The sequence below is a fragment of the Cavia porcellus genome, unplaced genomic scaffold (genome assembly GCF_034190915.1).
Source record: "Cavia porcellus strain 051 isolate PalLab524CR breed Dunkin Hartley unplaced genomic scaffold, mCavPor4.1 scaffold_1, whole genome shotgun sequence".
In the NCBI taxonomy this organism is placed as follows: domain Eukaryota; kingdom Metazoa; phylum Chordata; class Mammalia; order Rodentia; family Caviidae; genus Cavia; species Cavia porcellus.
In genome coordinates, this window is record NW_026947484.1 from 229,127,407 (window position 1) to 229,149,278 (window position 21,872).

General features: G+C 39.6%; 1 protein-coding gene across 13 annotated transcripts in view; it reads right to left on the reverse strand.

Moving 5' to 3' along the window:
• The window catches only part of Birc6 (baculoviral IAP repeat containing 6), a 242,185-nt gene extending 220,663 nt beyond the window's left edge, over positions 1–21,522 (reverse strand). For 7 of the 13 annotated variants that reach the window (XM_063230115.1, XM_063230081.1, XM_063230100.1 and 4 more), the window contains exon 1: positions 21,113–21,518. In XM_063230115.1, the coding sequence (XP_063086185.1) occupies positions 21,113–21,431 (319 nt within the window). In that variant the 5' untranslated portion in view covers positions 21,432–21,518. Of the gene's footprint in view, positions 1–21,112 lie in introns of all 13 variants that reach the window. The other 6 variants (XM_063230123.1, XM_063230082.1, XM_063230107.1 and 3 more) reach the window with 2 other exon arrangements.
• Positions 21,523–21,872: the final 350 nt, after the last annotated feature.

Below are 21,872 nucleotides of genomic sequence, written 5' to 3' on the forward strand. Positions count from 1 at the left end.
AGAGATATTTATATTCTACTGTTTATAGCAGCCTATTTAGAATAACCAAAAGGTGGAAGCCACCCAAGTAGTCATTGTTGGGTGATCAGATAAAAGGAAGGAAACTGTGACACATGCTGCACTAAGATAAACCTTGGTGACATTATGGTAATTGAAATGAGCTTCTCACACAAGAAAAACCGCAGTGATTTGACTCATATGAAGTATTTAGAGTAGTAAAACTCAGAGACAGAAAGTAAGATAGTGGTTGCCAAAGGTTGAGGGGAGAAGTTAAAGAGAAACTGTTGTACTTAGTAGGTTTGGAGTTTGATTTTGCAAGATTAAAAACCTATGGAAGAGCCATAGTATTAGTTACACAATAGTGTGAATGGTAAACAGTACATGGGTGTGGTTGAAGTGGTAAATTTTAATACACATTTTATAATAATTAAATAATTTAAAAAATCAGATGGTCATATTTATACAGTTCTTTCTGTGCTCTGTTGAGTTTTATGTCTTTGCCCATATTGCATTCTTTCTTTCTTTCTTTTTTTTTTTTTTTTTTTTTTTTACTGGTACAGGGATTGAACTCAGAATCTTGTGCATGTTAGGCAGGCTCTTATACTGCCGAGCTAACCCCCTCAAGCCTACATTATAACTTTTAGTGGGTCTTAAAACTCATGTAAATTTGTCCAATTTCTTTTTTTGACTTTTCAAGACAAGGTATCACTAGGCAGTTTAGGCTGGCCTGAGGCTAATTTTGTAGCTCAGCCTGGTCTTAAACTTGCAAATCTTTCTCCTGCCTCAGCCTCCCAAGTACTGGGATTATCTAACTTCATTCTTTTTTAAATTTTTTTTTTTTTTTTTTTTTTTTTTTTTTTTTTTTTGTCTTTTTCCTTTTTATTGGTACCGGGGATCGAACTCACGACTGCCTGCTTGCAAGGCAGGCGCTTATGCCGCTGAGCTAAATCCCCAGGCCCCTAACTTCATTCTTTATCAGCATTAGTTTGGCTTTTCAGGTAAATTTTGGAATTGGCTTATATTTTTAAAAATGCATCTGGGATTTTAATTGAAATTGCATTTAAGTTTCTTAAGACTTAATTTGGGAGATATTACTATCTTTTGTTGTGACAACTCACCCTTCCAGGACGTGGCAGTTTTGTTTATATTGCCTCTGATTTATCAGCTGTTTGTACTTGTCAGCACATATCCTGTACATTTTTATGTAAATGTTTTTTATTTTTGTTACTATAAATATACTTGTTTTGTAAAGTATGGTTTTCCATGGAAAACCAATGCTAATACATAAATAAAAGTGTGATTTTTAAAAATCTTTATAGGTTATCAAATCTGTGAATAGATATTTCATTTCTTTTCATCTGTGTATCTTTTGTGTCTCTGTCTGTCTTTTGGATACAAGGGGCTCACCGTGTAGTTCAGACTGGTGTTTAACACACTATGTAACCCAGCGTGGAATATGCTACAGTCCTCTTGCTTCAGCCACCAGGCCTGGCTTTCATTTCTTATGATGGTGACTAGGTCTTTTGGAATGATACTGACCAGGAATGATGAAGGGCATGTCCATCATTGCTTTGTTAAGTATATGAAGGGACAAGTATTTAGGTTTTTTTACTATGAAGTATGTCGACATCGGTAGAATTCTTGTTCTTTATCAGATTTTGGGAGATCTTATCTACTTCTAATTTGCTGAGTGCTTTTATCATGCACAGATAACTGAATTTTGCTGTTGCAAGACCCTGATCCCAGCACTTGTGAGGCTGAGGCAAGAGGATTACTGTGAGGCCAGTATGGGCTACCTAAAGAGTTCATGGCCTGCTTGAGCTATACAGCCAGACCCTCAAAAAGACTCAAAATGAGAAAGAAAAGAAAAAAAAAAAAAAAAGACCCTGAATTTTGCCTAATAATCCCTAATGTACTAACTTGATCTTGCAGTTTTTGGTGTTTTTTTTGTTTGGGTTTGTTTTTTTTTTTTTTTTTTTGTCTTTTTTCCTTTTTATCGTTACCGGGGATCGAACTCACAACTGCCTGCTTTCAAGGCAGGTGCTTATGCCGCTGAGCTAAATCCCCAGCCCCTTCTTTGTCAGTCTTGCTAAAAGTTTCAATGAGAATTTTTTTGCTTGTATTGATTTTTACTTTCCCTTCCTTACTCTTCCCTCCATATAGAAACCAAAGCTTTGCACATGTTAGGCACTGAGCTACATTAACAACCCTGTTTTTCTATTTTCTGTTTTTAATTTCATTTTTTAAAATCTTTATTTCTTCCTCAGCTTGTTTTCAATTGTTTTGCTCTTTTTTGTAGGACACTTGAGTTGTTAATGTGAAACCTGTTCTATAATTTTTTTCAGTAAATAGTGGTGTGCCTCATGGTTTTAACGATAAATATGTTCTTACTGTAATTATTCCCTCCCTATAAGTAATGTATCATTCTTCTGATTGCTTTCCAGGTTTTTTTTTTCCTTAGTTTTCAGCAGTTGATTGTGCTTGGTTGTGAATTTTAACTTTTTTTTTTCAAAGGTTTTGAGACAGGCTTCTGTGTAATTTAGGCTGATCTCAACTCTCTATATAGGCTGACTGAAATTACAGGCATGCGGTACCTTTTTTTTTTTTTTTTTTTTTTTTTTGGTCTTTTTTGTTTTTATCAGTATCAGGGATTGAACTCACTACTGCCTGCTTGCAAGGCAGATGCTCATGCCACTGAGCTAAATCCCCAGCCCCACGGTACCATTTTTTTGTGAGACTATCCTTCTCCCAGAAAAGAAATCTTCACTGATAGAAATCATTAATGTTAACTAAGCATCTACAGACTGCGGCAACTGTGGCGTACCACTGTTAGGCCCTTAGGCTGCTTCCTGATTTTGTAAATACAGTAAGTTACATATACAAATGTATAAACCTAATTGCTTGTATACTGTCCATGGCTGCATTTGCACTACAGTGCCAGAGTTGAGCAGTGAGAGACTATGGTTTGGAAAACCTGTTTACTATCTAATTCTTTTCAAAAGAAATATGCAGATCTCTGATACCGAAGAAATAATGATTTTTTGTTAAAGTTTGATAGTTTTTAAAAAACTTTAACAATGTAAAGTTAAACATCTTTTTACAGATAACTTTTGTACAAAGTTTTTACAAGGAACAGTACACACATGGTGTAGGATATGTAAGAATTTCTAAATTATGCCAAAATAGGGTTTAATGCTATTTACTTGCAATTACAGTTTACTGGCAGTGCTGAATGTTAACACTACTACAAACATGAGCCATAGCAAAGGACAGAAAAAATACAACCTAAGAGGAAACATTATGAGACTGAAAACACTTTCATACTGAGTGATACAATCAGGCTCTTAACACAGATCTCGATTACTTTATCTCTTTTTTGTGTTTAATGTGCTAGTCTTGTAACTAAATACAAATGTTGAAATTTACCTTTTATTGTGAAACTTGTGCTTTTTTCCCTTTCTGTCTTGCATACTCAGTTTTGTTAAAGTGGGTAAAATTAAACACAACAAAACAGAACAATATAGGACACAAGAAAGCAATGTAAGAGATGCAAATTTCAAAGCTATACACAACCTGAGATCTTCACTATCTATCATATTGTCTCTTGTTTTCTTCCAAATAGTTGTCCATGTCTTGGTATACACAGGTTTCACACAAAACAACATAGTATCAAACTGATCCGACAGAATGAGGAAGGTGTTTTAGGTCTTCAAAACCAGCCAATAGGAAGTCTAATGGCTGTCCTAGAGTCTCTCGTTCTCTTCAAAATAGCTGTCCATACTTTCATGTATATTGAAGCTCAACAAAACAAAACAGGTAGTGGAAGAAAGGGGTGCTTGGTTTTCCGGTGCTCCAGGTCCCAGCATGGCAAAGGTCTCAGCATGGCACAGGTCCCAATAAATGCTGGAGGCTCCTGTCCTGGGCCGATGGAGCCTGCCATGCTCACAGCAGGGTGGGGGAGTGCTTGATTTCCACAGCAGGGGGTGGAGGTGCTTGATTTCCCAGTGCTCCAGGTCCTAGCATGGCTCAGGTCCCAGTAATCACCAGTGACTGCTGTCACAGGCTGCCACCAGGCTCACAGCAGCTGGGGGACAGGGGTTTGGGTTTGCCTCAACCTGTTTGACCATTTTCACTGCCCAAGTTCTGAAATGGCCAACAGACCATTGAAACAAATCTCTTTAGGTTCCTGCTTAAAACCAACAGTGTCATATCTGCAATTATTTTAATATAAATAACAACGTAACTCCAGAATGATTGTCAGAGATCCTTCATCATTCCTCACAAAGCCTTGATTTTAAGGCAGTCCAAGTAAATTCCATCAAAATACTATGAAAATCCACCCAGCCATTTATGCCTATAGTAACAGGCCAAAAGAAGTTCCCTGGGTAGCTACACTACTACCTCCCATCATCAGATCTTTGTTCAACTGCCACCTCAGACCTCCCAGGCCACTTCAGAACACAGACACGCATTCTCACACTAGTTTTAATTTTCCTGTAAGAATTTATCAACACCTAACACATGGGGGGGGGGGGTGATTGAGGGAGTTCCAACTAAACCATGTGCTCTAGGAAAGCCAGTACTATTTTTAACTGCTTTAATGGATGTATTACCAGTGCTTCACACACAATACACACTTTTTGGATCAGTTAACCATTTTATATGTCTTGTCTTTTCTTTTCTTTTCTTTTTTTTTTTTTTTTTTTGGTACCAGGGATGGAACTCACGACCTCACATTTGCCAGGCAGGTGCCTACACTGCTGAGCTAAATCCCCGGCCCTCTATTTCTTTGATTAAGTTATGATATGATGAAATACAGTACTGTTTTCAATACATGAAACAAAAACATTTTTAAGTACTTAAACTACAGATCTAATGACATATAGAGCCCAGTCATCTTTGCCCTCCTTTCCCTTTTCTTCCCCCCCTCTTTCCTCTTCTAATCTGAGATCATTCTCAACTATACTGGAATAGTATTTTGATGGAAAAGCAGCAGAAAGCTCAGCTGATTAAAAAGAAATTAGAGCAAAAGAGGACGAAACAGCAAAAGAAATTTAGTCTTCAATATATCCCTGCTGGCTACAAGTATATCACAAGATACAGTCACTAAATACAACTTTTCAAACAACCAGGTAGGTTTTATCAACAACTAAAAATTTTTTTCTTACATAGAAAAATATTTATGGTTAAACAATATTAGTAAATTCAAATAAAAACTATCTTTCAGACTTCTGGGAGAACATGGTGGATAGATAGCAGCAGCTACGGAGGCTCTCTGAGATATCCCGAGGCTCTTTGAGATATCCCGCTTAGAATCCAAGAATGGGGCGGTGCGAGGAGTCCTAAGCAAGGGGAGATATACCCTGCCAACCCAGGAACAAACTAAGCTAAGACAAACCAACTGGAAACGCAATCCCGGTGCTATAACAGGAACAGATAAAAAACCTCAGCATGGAAGCTGGATCCCGCACCATTGGAAGCCATGATTTGAATTTCCTGCTGCTGCTACTGCTGCTGCTGCTGCTGCTGCTGCTGCGGCCAAATCAGCACGGCAGGGAGAGAGACTCGCAAAAACTCTGAGAGTGGGAATCAGCAAACGGAGTTGAGAACGGGACTGGCAGGGAGCCCTGCATCCACCTGCCATGAGCGAGCGGAACGGGGACCCTTCCATTGAGTAGGAGACATTCAGCAAAAGACATACTGGGACCAGGCAGACTTGCTGGGACAAGATGCTGCAGAAACTTTAGTCCCATATTCCCCTCTCAAGCGTGATTGATGAGGAGTACTTGGCCTGGGAGACACTGCTGACAAAAAAACCCAGTAGGCTAGCCCAAACCAGGTCCCAGCGCCTAGAGATGTACCCTAGCAGTAAAGCCTTCCGTAGGCTGACCTGGAGGGGCGGGCCCAGGAGAGGCTGCCCACGTCTGTGTCCTGCATGGAAGGAACAAAAAGTATGGGAAGCAATAAGAAAGGGTCCTCAGTCCCCAATCCTGAGAACACTGATCCAGGAAAGGTGAATGCAAAGGAGAATGAGGAAAGAAAACATGCAATATCAGACACAGCACCAACAGACATAAAGCGATTATCTCTGGAGCCTCATAGCTGAGTTCAAAAGAGAAGTATTTAATGACATAAAGCAACATATAAGTAGAATAGTTAGAGAAATGCTAAGCACCGCCAAAGAAAAAAAAACAGAAGGTGGAATGGAAGAATAGAAAAAGGGAGAACTGTTTGATGGAGAAAATAGAGAAAACATAGAATACATGAAACAGGTTCAAAGAGATTACCAGGAAACTAAAAACTCTATTGAAAACTAGCATAACAGCTTGAAAGAAACTAAGGATAGATTATCTGAACTGGAGGGCAGATTTGTAATGTGGGAGCATGAAATGAAAAACTTCTTAAAAATAAGAAAACAAACAGCAATAATAAAAAGGCTACATGATGATAAGAGGAGCTATAACTTAAGAATTAAGAACATAAAATAAGAAGTAGGGACACAAACAAACTGACTACAAAAGCTATCACAGAAATAATCCAAGAGAATTTCCCTAATTTAGCAAAAGGTAAAGATATTCAGATGTATGAGGCACACAGGACCCCAGCCACCTACAACCCAAACAGAGCTACACCCAGGCATATAATAATCAAAATTCCAGAAATCCAATATAAGAACAGAATATTAAAAGCCGTCAAAGAAAAGAAACAGATCACTTACAAGGGAACACCAATCAGATTTACAGCAGACTTCTCGGCACAAACCATCAAATCACAAAGAGTGTGGGGGAAAATAATTCAAGCTTTGAAAGATAATAACCTCCAGCCAGGATTGATATATCCTACACCACTATCCCTGGAAACTGATGGAAAAACAAGGTGCTTCCAGGATAAAGAGGAACTAGGGGAATATGCAACCACCAATTCAACTCTACAGAGAATACTGCAGGATATTCTAAAAAAGGAAAATACGAAGAATCCAGAAATAGTGGCAGAGAGGCCACAATGAATGGAGCAGAAAACAAAATGAAGAAGACAAACTGACAAAAAACAACAGAAAAAAAGCTCAACAGAAATGAGGCAGAGAAGATTGGATGGTGGGAACAGCCACTTTAGAGAAAACAAGACATTATAATAACTAGTGCTGATTTAGTATCATCTTGTTGTGAAGTCCCATCCAGCTTTTATTCTTCTGTCTCCATCGGTCTTAATAGGTTGCATCTTATTGGATTTTATTATATGTCATAGTATAAGCAAAAACTTTTATAGACAAGGAGATTATACAGAAACCATTATTCATTTTCTGATAGGCGGTTCTAAATACCCTGTAATACTGTCATTCTCTTGAATGGTTTTACATTGTCTTGATATGTTTGGTGCTGCCGTATACGAAGTTATACTCAAAGATTTCAAGGAAAGAGACACTATGGTAACTACTTTTATGTCAGGATATCTTGGGGTGAAACACTATTTTGCTTAAAGGGTTATGCTTTGACCTGCACTGTTTTGTTGTTATGCCCTCTTTTATCTCAATCTCCCTTTTTTAATTATTTATTTTTTTATTTTTATCTTTTTAATTAAGGGAAAAATAAATAAAAAATAGCAGGATACATTATAGTGACCCACTTTGATTTCCTATTAACTTGATTGGAAACCCTGTATTACCCTCACCATCTTATTTTTGACTGATTTTCCCCTATTCTGCTTTGCTTAATAGTACCAAGTTTGAAAGTATAGGCAACAACTGTGAAGACAATAAGATTCATTATGAAGCTATTCTGGTTGACTATTACCTTCTTTTAAAGTCCTGTAATATTTCCAATGTTTTGGTTTATTCTTTACTGTTTGGCTCAATTTTATTATAACTGATGATATAGGCAAGTCTTTTTAAGATAGCATGAGGCAGTATGGTAACCATTGTTGATCACCTTGTATTTTGTTTATAATTATGTCCATCCTTTTGATTTGACTGACTCTGTTCTGTTATGTCACATTTGGTTTTACTCTCTTCAAAAAAAAGTAATAAGAACTGTGGGAGTAATAAAACCCAAAATGTGTAACTGTCATTGTACAAAAGAAAGTGCTCTAAAGGATATAACTGCATATATATTTAAGTGTATATGACAGATAACCATATTACTGAGTTTTGTTGGATCACTGAACAAAACTGTTTGCAGTCTCACTGTTTGAAAGTCCACTTTATATGCTTTAATTTTGTAACTTGAACAACTATTTGCAAGACAACAATATGTAATCTAATAATTAATGATTTCCTACTGTTTATTCTTTCTGAAATTCTGTATAACATGTACCCTTTTTCTGTTTTTTTTTTTCCTTAAATAAAATTTAGAAAAAATAAAACTATCTTTCATTCCAAATAAATTTGTTCATCTCAGGTCCTATGTTCAAAGTTAAACCTCTAACCCTAGCTGCACATTAGAACCAGCTGGCATGCTTTTTTTTTGGTACCAGGGTCAAGACTTCTTGTTTGCCAAGCCAGCACTTACTCCGCTGCGCTAAACACCTGACCTGTGGCATGCTTTTTAAAGGGAAAAAAAGGGTGTGTAGTCTCTGCCCCAAACCATTCAAGTCAGAATTGCTAGGGCTCAAACAGGGCAATTTTTTTTGCTTTTTTTTCCCCCTATACACTTGCTCATTAAAACAGGGCAATTTTTAAAAGCTCCCCTGATGATTCTAATGAATAACCAACACTGAGAACTTCTGCCCTGTGCCACAGCCCCAGTCTTATTGTTCTTTAACCTACTTCATAAATTAAAAGTAAAAATACAGCAACAAATCAAGATTTAAATTCCGATGCCCATAATAAAGTTCAAAGAGGACACTGCCATATTCTTCCCTCTAAAATTTGTATCATTTTCTCTAAAAGAAAGCACGATATTTATTCTTCTAAAACACATCCCATGCATTTTCAGACCATGTTAAGTGAGATCAGACACAAGTTTATGTAACACGTTCTCTTACATAAAAACCCAAAATATAAATAACATAAAAAGTAAAAAAAAATAAAAAAAAACATGAATAGTAAAAATCTAAAAGATAGATTTCTTTTTTTTAACAGCAGGAAAATTTATTGGAGAAAAAGAAAAGGGAATAGGAATGGCTCTTGAGAGGGGCAGGGTTCAAAAGGGTTGGCCTAGGAGATAGGTCTTTTGCAAATAGGAAAAGGATCTGGAGATATAGGGAGGAAATAGGGAGAGAAGGGGAAAGAGAAATAAAAAAAATTATAATGTCTTCTGTACATGTACCAACTCCCTATGATAAATGTAATCACTGTGTACTATAAACATGTACTAATAAGAGTTTTAATTAAGTAAAATACATCTTGATTTAACATATTCAAACTTGATCATAATTACGACTTTTTAAAAGCACTGCCAAAAAAAAAAAAAAAGCACTATACTTTTCCCAAAAAAAGCACTATCCCAAACCGTTTTCATATAGATGTGCTTTATTCTTTTATTATATTTATATTTCCATTATTTCCTTTCTTTTTGTAATTAGAGCTTTATTAACCCCTCTTCTATACAGCAGAAGCTCATCTTAACCTTTTTGTATCTCTTACAGCTGAAGTACTACAGTTCACAAAGGTTTCCTATAATCATTATGTTATCAGGTAATATTGGCTGGGCTAGTATCATTAGACCATCTTACTAATAGAAAAGTGCTTGCAAAATATGCCCTTTTGTGTCACAAGTCTATGAACAGTACAATGCATATGTCAGGCAGGTATCTCCTGCCTGATTCACTGTGCACCACACTACAGAAATCTAAAATTGGCTATGTTCTACCAGTAGTTACAGCCAACACTACTAAGGACTAAATACAGAATGATCAACAGTCTAAGTATGGTTACGACTACCGATTTCCGGTTTTATAAGAAAATATAGTACAATGTGAAATATAGGCACATAGGAAATAATGGAGGTATAAACGTAATAAAAGAATAAAGCACATTCCACCCTACCATGCTCCCACTGGAAAGATGGTAAAAGAAAGAAAGAAAAAAAGAAAGAGGCATTAAACAAGGCCACAAAAACAAAACAAAATGAAGAGATGAGAGCAATAAGAGGGGCAACTAACTTGTTGCTAGTTCTCACTCCAAAAATCTCAAAACTAAGCCAGCAGGGATAAAAGTTCAAAGCACGTAGTATTTTCAAATAGCCAGGTAAATGAGATCCAAAGTTAAAAATGTAACTTTGCCCTTCAAATCTCAGGTGAAACACCTCGTCTAGAAAGCTTTCAAATGGAAGTTTTTAAAAATTCATTCTATTATCCCCACACTGCAGGCAAACATTTGTTGAACTGAACGATGTAATTTAAAACACCAACACAAGCCTGTCATGGTGGCTCAAAAAGAGATCAAGTTGGCAGAAATAAGTCTGATTATACCTATAACGCCAAGTATTCATGGGACTGAGGCAGAAGGATGGCAAATTCGAGGTCAGCCTGAGGAACTTAGCAAGACGTTGTCATAAAATAAAATAGGGTTTGAGCAGTAGGCATGGAGTCACACAGTTATAATCTCAGCATTCCGTGAGGCTGAGGCAGGACAAGTTAGAGCACAGGCTAGCAAGACCCTGCTCCAAAATTTTAAGTAAGATAAAAAGGCTGGGGATGTAGTTCAGAGATTAGGTGCTAGGTACAACCTTCAACACTAAAAACAGGGAGAGGGACCACTGGAGATATGGCATGTACAATTTTTCAATCTCCAATTTCATACCATCAAAACAAAAAACACTGGCCAGAGAATGTTGGCTTAGGATTAGTGTTTGCTCAGTGGGAGCAAAGCCCAGGGTTCAATCCTTAATCTTACCATTGAGTGTTAATCTTTGTAAACATATTTTTAATCGTATCATCATATCATAACATACAATGGCCATCAACTACTGACATCAAGTCCAAATTTCTCTAAAGAAAATATTATGCTCTTCTCCTTGTCTGTATCTAAGCTCTGAATGTAATCATACTCCACGTATACCCTGAAAGTAAATCCCTCCGTAATAGTTCTAGTCCATTGTGAAGTCAGGATGTTTTTGAAAAACACATCTCTATACCTTGACTTAGGATGATTTTCCCTCTTAACATTCCCTTCTCACTATGTCCATCTTTCAAAACTAATCACACTAGGCCAGTAATCCCAGCACTTGGGAGGCTGAGGCAGGAGGATCGTTGTGAGTTCGAGACCAGCCTGGGCTACAAAGTGAACTCAAGGCCAGCCTGAACTGCATAGCGCGACCCTGTCTCAAAAAGACGGAAAAAAAAAACACACTACCTTCTTTGAGAAGATTTCTTTTATATCCTACAATTGGAAGAAACTACTTTGTCTGTATTCACATCAGGCAGCACCTGATCTATTTGTATTATGGCACTTATGACGCTATGTTAAAATGGCTTAGTAAAAACATCACAAAGCCTCAAAGAAAACGTGCTGCCTCTTATGAGTTTCAATGCCTAACACATGTTCAATAAATGCCTGTACAAACACCAATCAATTGGCGTTTCATACCTACCTCCCTCTTTTAACAATTCAAGTCCAAAAATTAATTAATTGATATAGTTTATAGCCCACACTCCTGCATACAAAAACTATTGCTCTTATGTCTAGTATAGTTCATCTAGCCAAAGTTCCATACAAATGAAAAACCTAAACATACATTACCCAAGAGAATATCTACAGTGGAGCTCAGAGGCATAAGCACCTGCCTTACAAGCATGTGGTTGTGAGTTTGCTCCCCGGTACCAATTAAAAAAAAAAAAAGATTGCATAGCAAAAGAAAAAATTTTTTAAATAATCTCCTCACCTCCTTCTAACATAAGAATTTTTAAAGAAGAAAAAGCACTTATAGAACACTTGCTATAAAGAAAGCATAGTTTTGTTGGGGGGAGCGGTTGTTATTGTTGCTGTTTTTTGTTTCTTGGGGTTTTTTGTGTTTTTGAGACAGGGATGGCCTTGAGCTCACTTTGTAGCCCAGGCTAGTCTGAAACTTGCCATGATCGTCCTGACTCAACCTCTAGTGTTGGGATGACAGGTGTGTGCTACCACGCCCAGCAAGAAAGCATAGTTTGAAAACAAGAAAGGAAGAAAGCAAGCAAGCATGAATGCATGCATGCACAGAAGCTTTACATGTATTCATTTTAATTCTCACATTGACTTGACAAGGCAGATAGCATTACAGTACTCTTATTCTATAGATCAACTTCCAATGTTAAAAAAAAAAAAGGGAGGCTTGCAGCCAGGTGTGCAGGGATATGCCTGTAATTCCATCACTTAGGAGGCTCAGATAAAAAGACTGCTGCAAGTGTGAAGTCCACCTGATCAACATTATGAGTTCAAGGTCAGCCTGAGCTACAGAGGTTAGACCCCAGCTAAAAAATACAAACAAGAAAGAACCAAGGGTAAAGCACAAGCTCCTGGGCTCCTGAGTCTGAGCTCTTACACTGTTTCTCACTAATGTCTTAAAACTATCTCTAAGCAGAATGAATTCTCCACTTAAACAACACTATCTCTGAGCAGTCAACAATTAGGAAAATCTGAGAAATTAAAGTAAAAAAATTTGAATAAATAAACAGGATCTTCAAAATACAGCAGACCATCTAAAAACTGATCTTAACATAAATTTGCTATAATTACAGAAGTGTTTAGCTAATAATATAACAACCTCTGATACAAGGTCATCATTAGTATCATTAAAGTCTTATTAACTGAAACACAGCCAAATACATATCCAGAGGCCAAAAAAGAGATTCTGCTGAACTACATTTTTATTAAGAACTCAAATGCATCCAGAAAAGCTGTCTTTTAGGACTACTAAAATATCATGCAACAAGTTAGTCAGAAAATAGGTACTGGTTTGAATCACTTAAAATTTCCATCACCAGAAGATTTTGTATTTTATCCAAAGTTTATCTCTTGAGGACTATGCAGTTCCAACATTTCTTGAAGCAGGCAGTTCTGGGTTTAAGTTTAATCAAGAAGCTATTACATAGGAAAAAAAAACACACAAAACAATCTTTACTGAAGTTGGAGGAGAGTAGAAAGATCTTTCTCTTATTTATAAACACTATAATTTTCTCAAGTAAAAGACTAATCTACCTGGGAAAAGGAAAAAGATATACTCAGAAATATGTAAGGTACAATTTTAAAATGCAGTAATGTTTAAATTTTTAAAACAATTACAGTAAAAGACACACTGCCTCAAAATACTTCCCCTCACCTCAAACACACTTATTCCATTGTTCCTGCCACTTTTTTCCCTTTTTTAAAATTTTGTGTTAGGAATCAAACTCACCACTTTGAGCTCACCAGACAGGCACTTACGCTGCTAGCTAAAACCCGGGCATGTTCCTGCCGCATTCTGAAGCAGCTCTGGAAATCCTCTTTCATGAGCACCTCAGTTCTGCCATAGAGGCTGCCTCCATGTCCTGAATCTATTCAAAACCTTCATGATCACCTTGACTTTGAGGAAGAGTCAATTTAAGTTGCCCAGTGCCAGATCCACTGGATGGGTGAGGACAAACCATGACCTTTGAACAAGTCTATTTTTCCATAAGAGGCACTAAGCAGCAGCAGGCACTGTATTTTTTTTTTAATCAGTACCAGGGATCGAACTCACAACCATGCACTTGCAAAGCAGGTGCTTATGCTGCTGAGCTAAATCCTCAGCCCCAGCACTGTATTTTTGATCAAACATTATACAGACTTTCTCAGATTTCCAACAACTGAATGCCGATGTCTTGTGCTCTGGGTGAATGACTTGGGGATGGTAACACACAGTGGATGCACCACTGTTGCCCCCTGATTGATGTGTTTTGAAATTTTTTTTCCCTCTTTGAAATAAACTGGATTTCAAAACAAATTCACTTTCAAATAAAGTGAATTTCAAAAAAAACAAAAGACTCGCAAAAGGTTTTCAGAACTCCGTCAGAGAATAGCAAGAAAGAGGAAATTAATGTCTGTAAAGCAAAAAGGAATAATTTGAAGAGATTGATGGCAATGTGTCTTTTACTGAATTGCTGGTCTTTTACTGTAATTTAAAAAAAAAAAGCCTTCACATTCACCATATATTTTGATCACTCATTGTAAATCTGCAATGTTTACATAAGGACATTGGGCAACTTTTTTCCTTTTTCAATGCAACATGAAAATAAAGAGACATAGGGGCTGGGGACTTAGCTCAGCAGCATAAGCACAAGCCTTGCAAAGTTGGCGGTCGGGAGTCCTATCCCCAGTAAGGGGGGAGGGGGGGATGACAGAAAATAAAGAGACATGACTTCCTCCTACATATATACTACAACAACCACTGATTAACATCCAACTATACATATTTTTATTAATTTATGTGCCAAAACAGTCTTTCCTTTGATATTTAGCCACACCAATATACCAAAATGAATATAATCTGTGTATTTATACAAATACAGATAATATTTGTTACCAACATTTATTTCTCTATCTATATTTGAATATCTACCTATCATCTATGAACACTTAGTGAACATTTTTTAAAGTAATCATGCAATGATAATACTAAGCACCCAAGAAACACAACAGAATTGACATTCACTATGTATTATATTTGTCACACACTCGTAGGGACTTTTAACATGTCTGGCCACTCAATCTTCATACCCATTCTGGTAAATATTAATGTATTTAAAGGAATTCCAAAAAGTACAAAGAAAAAAATGCTCTGAATACTTGTCTGGTAAGTACACTGTTCTAAGCACTTTTCAAGCCTTACTACTTAATCTGCACAAATAGTATAATTTCTTTCCCATTTTGCAAATGGGAAGATTGAAATAGAAAGGCTAAGTATTTTAGCTGAAGTTACACAGTAAGTTAAAATAACAACAAAAACTCTAGGATCTTAACCTAAGCCCTTCATCTCTAGAACCAAGCTATGTTCTATTATGCTAAAATTGGAACCAACAAAGGCTACAGACAGGGATGTATCAACCAATGGGAACAGTATGGTCAAGCAACATAAGCAGCTTTTTTTTTATTTGGCAAGTAAACAAAAAAAAAAAAGAGAGAGACAAATGTTAAAAGATGCTTTTAAATTATTAAAGAACTGAAAATTAAAGAGATACACAGCCCAGTGTGTTGGTGGGAGCGTAGGTGTGGAATCTCAGCACTCTGGCTGGGGTCAAGAGGGCAAATCTGAGCCCCTAGCCTGGGCAACAGTGGTTAGCAAAATCCTGTCTCCTAATAACATGGGCTAGAGATGCAACTCAGTGAGGACGACACAGGTTCAATACCCAGTACTGGGGGGGAGTGGGGTGTACCCTACACACATAAGAAAACATTATACATCTATCAGAATGACCAAAATCCAAACACTATCACCACAAATGCAGGTGACAAACTTTTATTTATTGCTGGTAAGAAAACTAAATAATACAGACACTATGGAAGACACTTTGGAAGTTTCCTTAGAAAAGTAAATACACTCTTACCACAGAATCCACCAACTGGGGACCTTAGGACTTACCCAAGTAAGTTGAAAATTTGCCTACTACCCTATCATCCGGCCCTACACTCTATGGTTACCCCACTTTTTAATCCTCTAAAACAAAGGTGTTTTTCTTTGCAGTATAAAGTGAGGTGTTCTGACCCCATTCCACACAAGATCTGCACACACATTTATAGCATCTTTAATCACAACTGCCAAAACTTAGAAACTAGCAAGATGTCCGCCTGAAAGTACATGCGTGGATAAATAAATTGAGGTACAACCAAACAAAGGAATGTTATTCAGCACTAGAAAGAAATGAGTGATCAAACCATGAAGACATGGAAATGCTAGGCGTGATGGTACATGTCCATAATCCCAGCATTCAAGAAACAAGGCAGGAGGGTCACCACTGGGTTACACAGTGAGTTCAAGGCCAGCCTGAACTGCACAGTGAGACCTGGTCTCAGAAAGACAAAATACTCATAATAATAATGATAATAATAATAATATAATAAAACAAAAAGACATGGCAGAACTTTAAATGCATATTATTAAGTGAAAGAAACCTATATGAAAAGTTTATACTATGATTCCAACAATGATATTCTGAATAAAGCAAAATTATGTACGTAACAGTAATTGCTAGAGAAAAGTAAGGATGAAAAGGCAAATCAAAGGATGTTTTAGCACAGTAAAACTGTTCTGTAAAATAGAATAGTGGACACGTGTCATTATACTGTTGTCCAAACCTATAGAATATATGACACAATGAGTGATCCCTAATGAAAACTGTAGACTCTGGATAGTACTGTTTGTTAACACAGGTCCATCTATTGTATTGTATATGCCTGGGGTGGTGCCCCATGTGAGAGTCGCAGATTTACAGGTGTAGGGACAGAGGAGACACAGAAAGTCTTTTTTTCTGCTCTATTTTGGTGTAAACCCAAAAACTGCTCTAAAACCAGTCTTTCTAAAAGTCAAAGAATAAAAAGTACACAAAAGTCAAAGAATATCTTTAGCCAGGTGCACACCTAAAAATTCCAGCACTCAGGAGGTTAAGTCAAGGAGACCTCAAGTTCCAATTCCACTTGGGCGACTTAGTGAGAGCTCATCTCCAAATAAAAAATAAAGATAAAAAAACAACTCTGGAGAGCTAGCTCAGTGGCATAGGCGCCTGCCTGCCAATCTCAAGGTCATGAGTTTGATTCCTGTACCTCTCTCCCCCCCCAAAAAAAACCCTGCAGAAAAGCTCCAGGACTATAAATTAGTGATTTAGTGTTAATTAATTAATTTTTCAAAAGTGTATCTTTATTTTGCAATTAATATGTAAGTAAACAAAAAATATTAGAGTTAATATTTTGTACTAGGCATTCTGGGAAGGGGATAAAAACATGTAAACAAGTTACCTTCCCACACAAAGTCTGAAATATGAAAAGCATATATTTACAAAGAACTAAATAAAATTTCCAGGTGTGCCTGTAATCCTGGCTCTTGGGAGGCTGACACAGGAGGACCACCATGCCTTTGAGGCCAGCCTAAGCTCCATACTGAAGGCCTGGGGTTTAGTTTAGGCACGTAAGTGCCAAACTAGCGAGGGTGAGGTCATGACTTTAATCGCCAGTATCTAAATAAATAAATAAAACATAAACTGCACAGTGAGCCCCTGTCTCAAAAAAAAACTAAATAAAATGACCATTTAAATATCTAAGAAAAAAGCAACAGGGACATAAAGCAATTTGTGCCCAGGAGTTCATTTGTTACTGAATATATCAACAAGGTCAGTTGTGTTCTAAGTCTTGAAAAAGGGTAACATGTGCCTGATTAACTGGAGGGAACCTGATGCAGTCCAAAACCCGAATTATTGGTTAGTAAAAACACTGAGACCAAATGAGAATAAACCAGGTATGGAAACATTCCTGAATTTTAGCATTATGGAAGGCGGACACAGAAGAATCTCAAGTTCAATCTAGCCAGGGCAATTTAGTTAAGATTAACTCAAAAAAAGAAGAGGGGTGCTGATCTGGGGTCAGCAGTATAAGTGCCTGCCTGACAAGCTCAAGGTCGTGGGTTCAATCTCCAGTAACAAAATAAAAAAATAATGTAACTCCATGTGAAGGTATTGGGTTCAATTCCCAATGTTACACACACACACACACACACACACACACACACACACACACTTTCTTACACATACGCCTACACATACATTCACACACTAAGAACCCTCAACTCTTAAATATTATACTTACACTACCCATGAAACAACTCACCTAATGAAAGTGTACTTATAGAGCCTTATGAACATTTTATAGTACAAACACAGGAGCTAGGGATATAGCCCAGTGGCACGGCACCTGCCTGGCAAGGCAAGGACCTGAGTTTGATTACCGATTTAAAAAAAAAAAAAAAAAAAAAACACTAAAATATAATGGCTATGAGTAATTTGAGGACACACAGATAGTTTTTTAAAACCATCGTTACCATGGGCTGGGCAGGCAGTTGTGAGTTCGATCCCTGGTACCGATAAAAATTTTAAAAAATAAAATAAAATCATCATTACCCTCTAATTGAAGACATACACATACAACTTCTGTTCCCATCCTTTAATTCCCAATGCACACTAACGAGCATCCCCAGTCCCATAAACTAAACCTTGTACATATGCAATACCAGTTTCCTGATAAAAATCTGTAGGTTCATACCACTCTTCATTCCCTCAAGCTGTCTTTCTCTGGGGTACAAAGAAAAGTGGCTTACTGTCCATCAAATAAAAAGGGGTTATGTTAGGGCTATGATCATACTGGCACCTCCACCCCCTCTAGTCTATTTTTAGGACTGTTAGTCTCTATTAAGCACTAAAAGCAAACCTATTTAAAAAAAAAAAAAAAAAAGCAAACTTACAACATACCTAAAAACGCAGCATCCCTTCCCCTTAATCATCTGAACAATTATATACATAAGCCCCTCTCCAACCTCAGGTAATTATTATTAGTAAAGTTAAATAATGCAAAATGTTTCAAAAATCGAGGCTGAAGCCTGGTCATATGGCACATGCCTGTCATTTCAGAATTTGGGAGGCTGAGGCAGGAGGATCTCTGCAAGTTCAGAGCCAGCCTGGGATACATAGTGAGTCCAAGGTCAGCCTGAACTACATAGCAAGACACTGTCTCAAAAAAATTAGAAAAAATAAAATGGTTCAAAGTTTATCCATTACTTTTACACTGTTTCCCCACTCCTACCCCTACTTAAATCCTGGTACTGGGGATTGAACATTCAGTCTCGAGCATACTGGGCAAGACCTCTCTACCACTAGGACAAGTCCCACACTTCACTCTCACCCTTTTTTTGAGACAGGGTCTTGCTAAATTGCCCCTGTCGACCTTGACTTTAACATCCTTCCGCCTCAACCTCCCAAGTACCTGCAATTATAAGCATATGCCACCATGCCATGGTCTTCTACGTATTTTTAATCACACAGTTCTTATACATAGGCCTCTGCAATCATATCCAATACTTTTCTAATTAACAAATGCCTCAACGTATGTCAACTAAGTTATCTTCGAACAGTGCTACATTTTATGCCTCTACCTTCATGTTATTACATACCTAAAACCTTCCTCTTTAGTAATCTACACCCTCAAGTATTTTCTTTCTTTCCATATACAGCCACATAAATATACAATCTTTTTTTTTTGGGGGGGGGGAGTTACCGGGGATTGAACTCATGACCACACTTGCCAGGCAGGCACTTATGCCACTGAGCTAAATTCCCGGCTATACAATCATTTTAATAAACCCTGACACACACAACTACTCTCAAACATGGCCTCCAGACACAAAAACCACTCCCCAAGCAACTTCTATATCCAAAACACTTGAAGATGTCTTACTTTCTGTAGAAATCCTAGTGTACACTATATGAAGATACATATCACTTATTCTTAAAAATCATGAACATTAACATCTTATTAAGAAACATAGACATGTATGACAATGATAAAACCAAATTAGGACTGTAGGGGGAAAAGATGAGGGGAAGAAGAATCAACAGAATGCAATCCAGGACACACACAAGGAAGACTTCTACTACTCTGTAATGTTTTATTCTCAGGGTGAGTAGGGGATACATGGCTGTTCACTGTAATTACTCTTTATTCCTTTTCATATGTGAAACAGTTTAAGGAATTTTTAAAAATCCAATTACTATCTCCTCCCACAGTAACAAGTTTCCTCTGAGTTGCAATAAATGACCATTGCTACTTCTGTAACACTCTTCCTGTCATTTACCAAATAAAATAAGTCTACCATCCAAAACTTTCTCTTAAACATACCTCTTAGGTATATTCCAGGTTCATATTCTATAAGTATATACAAGCTAATCCTTTTGCAGGTTTAACATCAATAAAAATAAACATCTCTAATTTCATTTTTGTATCCCTAAATTACCATTTACTCTTTATAAATGCTGTATTAATCAGCAAACTTATCTCCATCTGGCTCAACGCAGACTTAGATACCCTAAGTCTCTGTTCATGAGTCTCAACTCATTTATCAACTTTCTTTTTGGTACCAGGAATCGAATTCTCAACCTCCAACATGCCAAGCAGGCGCTGTGCTGCTGAGCTGTATCTTTGGCCCTGATTCACTATTTATTCTTAACCTGTAATATCCAAATTAAGTCACTCATTTACCCAAAAATGTCATCTCAACCAAAAGCAATTTGGCCAAAGCAATTCCAAAACATTCCAGCTGTCCACTGCGCGTTCACCTCGTACATTCTACGTCGTAACCGTGAATCAATTTTTACACTACCCAGAAGTGCTCTACTCCAGCGCGGAGACTCAGACATAACCTCCAAATCCCAATTTTTGGCTTGCCGTAGTAACCCAAGTTGAGACGGCCTAAAGTTTCACCTAACAATTACAAACCGAAAAGAACGAATATTTCACACACTGCACCTCCTGAGCTTACGGGTGGGAGGAGTGAAAGTTGGGAGCCCGGACCTATGAAACTGGGTCTGTATTCATGCTCCCCTCGGCCTGGGCCCTACAGCCGCGACCCAACTGTCCAGGCAGCCGGCCTCCTCTCCCCCCGCTATCCCCACGGGCTCCGCACGCCCCGCCCCGGCGCGAAGCTGCGATCTGCGCCCGCACCTGCGGGACTCACGACTGCCGGCCGGCCGGCCGCTTCTCCGCCGGAAGGGCGGGCTGGGACCCCGGCTCGGCCGCTCGACGCTCTTCGGCCCTCGGCTCCGGCCACCAGCCTCTCCCGCCCGCTCCCATCCTTCCAGCCCGCCGCCCGCCTGTGCCCACGTCGCAGGCGGCGGCCAGGCCTGTTCCAGCGCCAAGCTCCCCTCAGCCCTCCCTAAGGACCAAGCTGCCGGGACGCGCCGGGCCCGAGGCAACTCCCACAGCTCCCGGCCTCGCCGTCGCCGCCGAGAAAGCCAAGCCCCGAGGCCCCGCTCCGTCCACTTCCGGGCCTCGCTTCCCAACAAGGCCCCGACCCCCAGCCCTGCCCGCCCGCCACCCGCTACCCTCCGGAGCCGAGCCCCGGGGCTGGGCGGCTTCTCCGCCCCGTATCCCGCCGGCTGCCTGCTCCCGCGGCCAGCCCAGCTCCCGCCCGGCGTGCGGCACACTCACCGCTGAGCGCCGAGGCCTGCAGGGTGGCCCCCGAGGTGCCGTCGATGACTTTGATGGTCCCGCGGCTGGTGACGGCCAGGATGGCGTTGAGCGCCGGATGGTACGAGAGGCTGTGCAGGCCTTCGGAGTCGCAGCGCATGCAGCCGTCCCGCAGCACCAGCCACTCCGAGACCCCAGCCGCCCCCGCCGCCGCCGAGCAGCCCGGGCCCGAGGCTGCCGCAGCCGCAGCCGCCATCTTCCGGCCTGCGCTCAGCACAATCACACTGGGAAGCGGCTCAGTGACAGTCCCGGGAGGTGCAGCAGCACCGCCAGTCACCATCCGGGGCCAGGGGGCAAGCGGAGCGCATTAGCCGGAAATGAAGTCAGGCGCCCTCACGCACGCGAAACGTCCGCCGCCCAGCCAGAAGGGCCGGCTGGGAGGGAGGAGAAAGAGAGGCGAGAGGGGGAGGGGAGTAAAGGGGCGGGGCCCGCTGGGGGCGGGAGCCGGCGGGCGGAGCATGCGGGCGGAGCATGCGCGGGGAGGCTCGCGCGTGCCACGCGCTTCTGCTCGGGCCAGCTCTGCGTCCTCAACGTCCCAGCCTCCTTTTAGGAGCTCCGGGAGTGGCTTCTGTTGGAGTTCGGCCCGGCGCCCCATTTCTCGCGAGGAGGGTGGGTCTGGGCCTCCGAGTATTTCCGCTAGGCGGGAACCTCTGCCTATGCCACCTTCCTGGTGCTCCGGGAGCTCCTTTGCAGCTGCTCCAGCTGCGCTCTGACGGGTCTC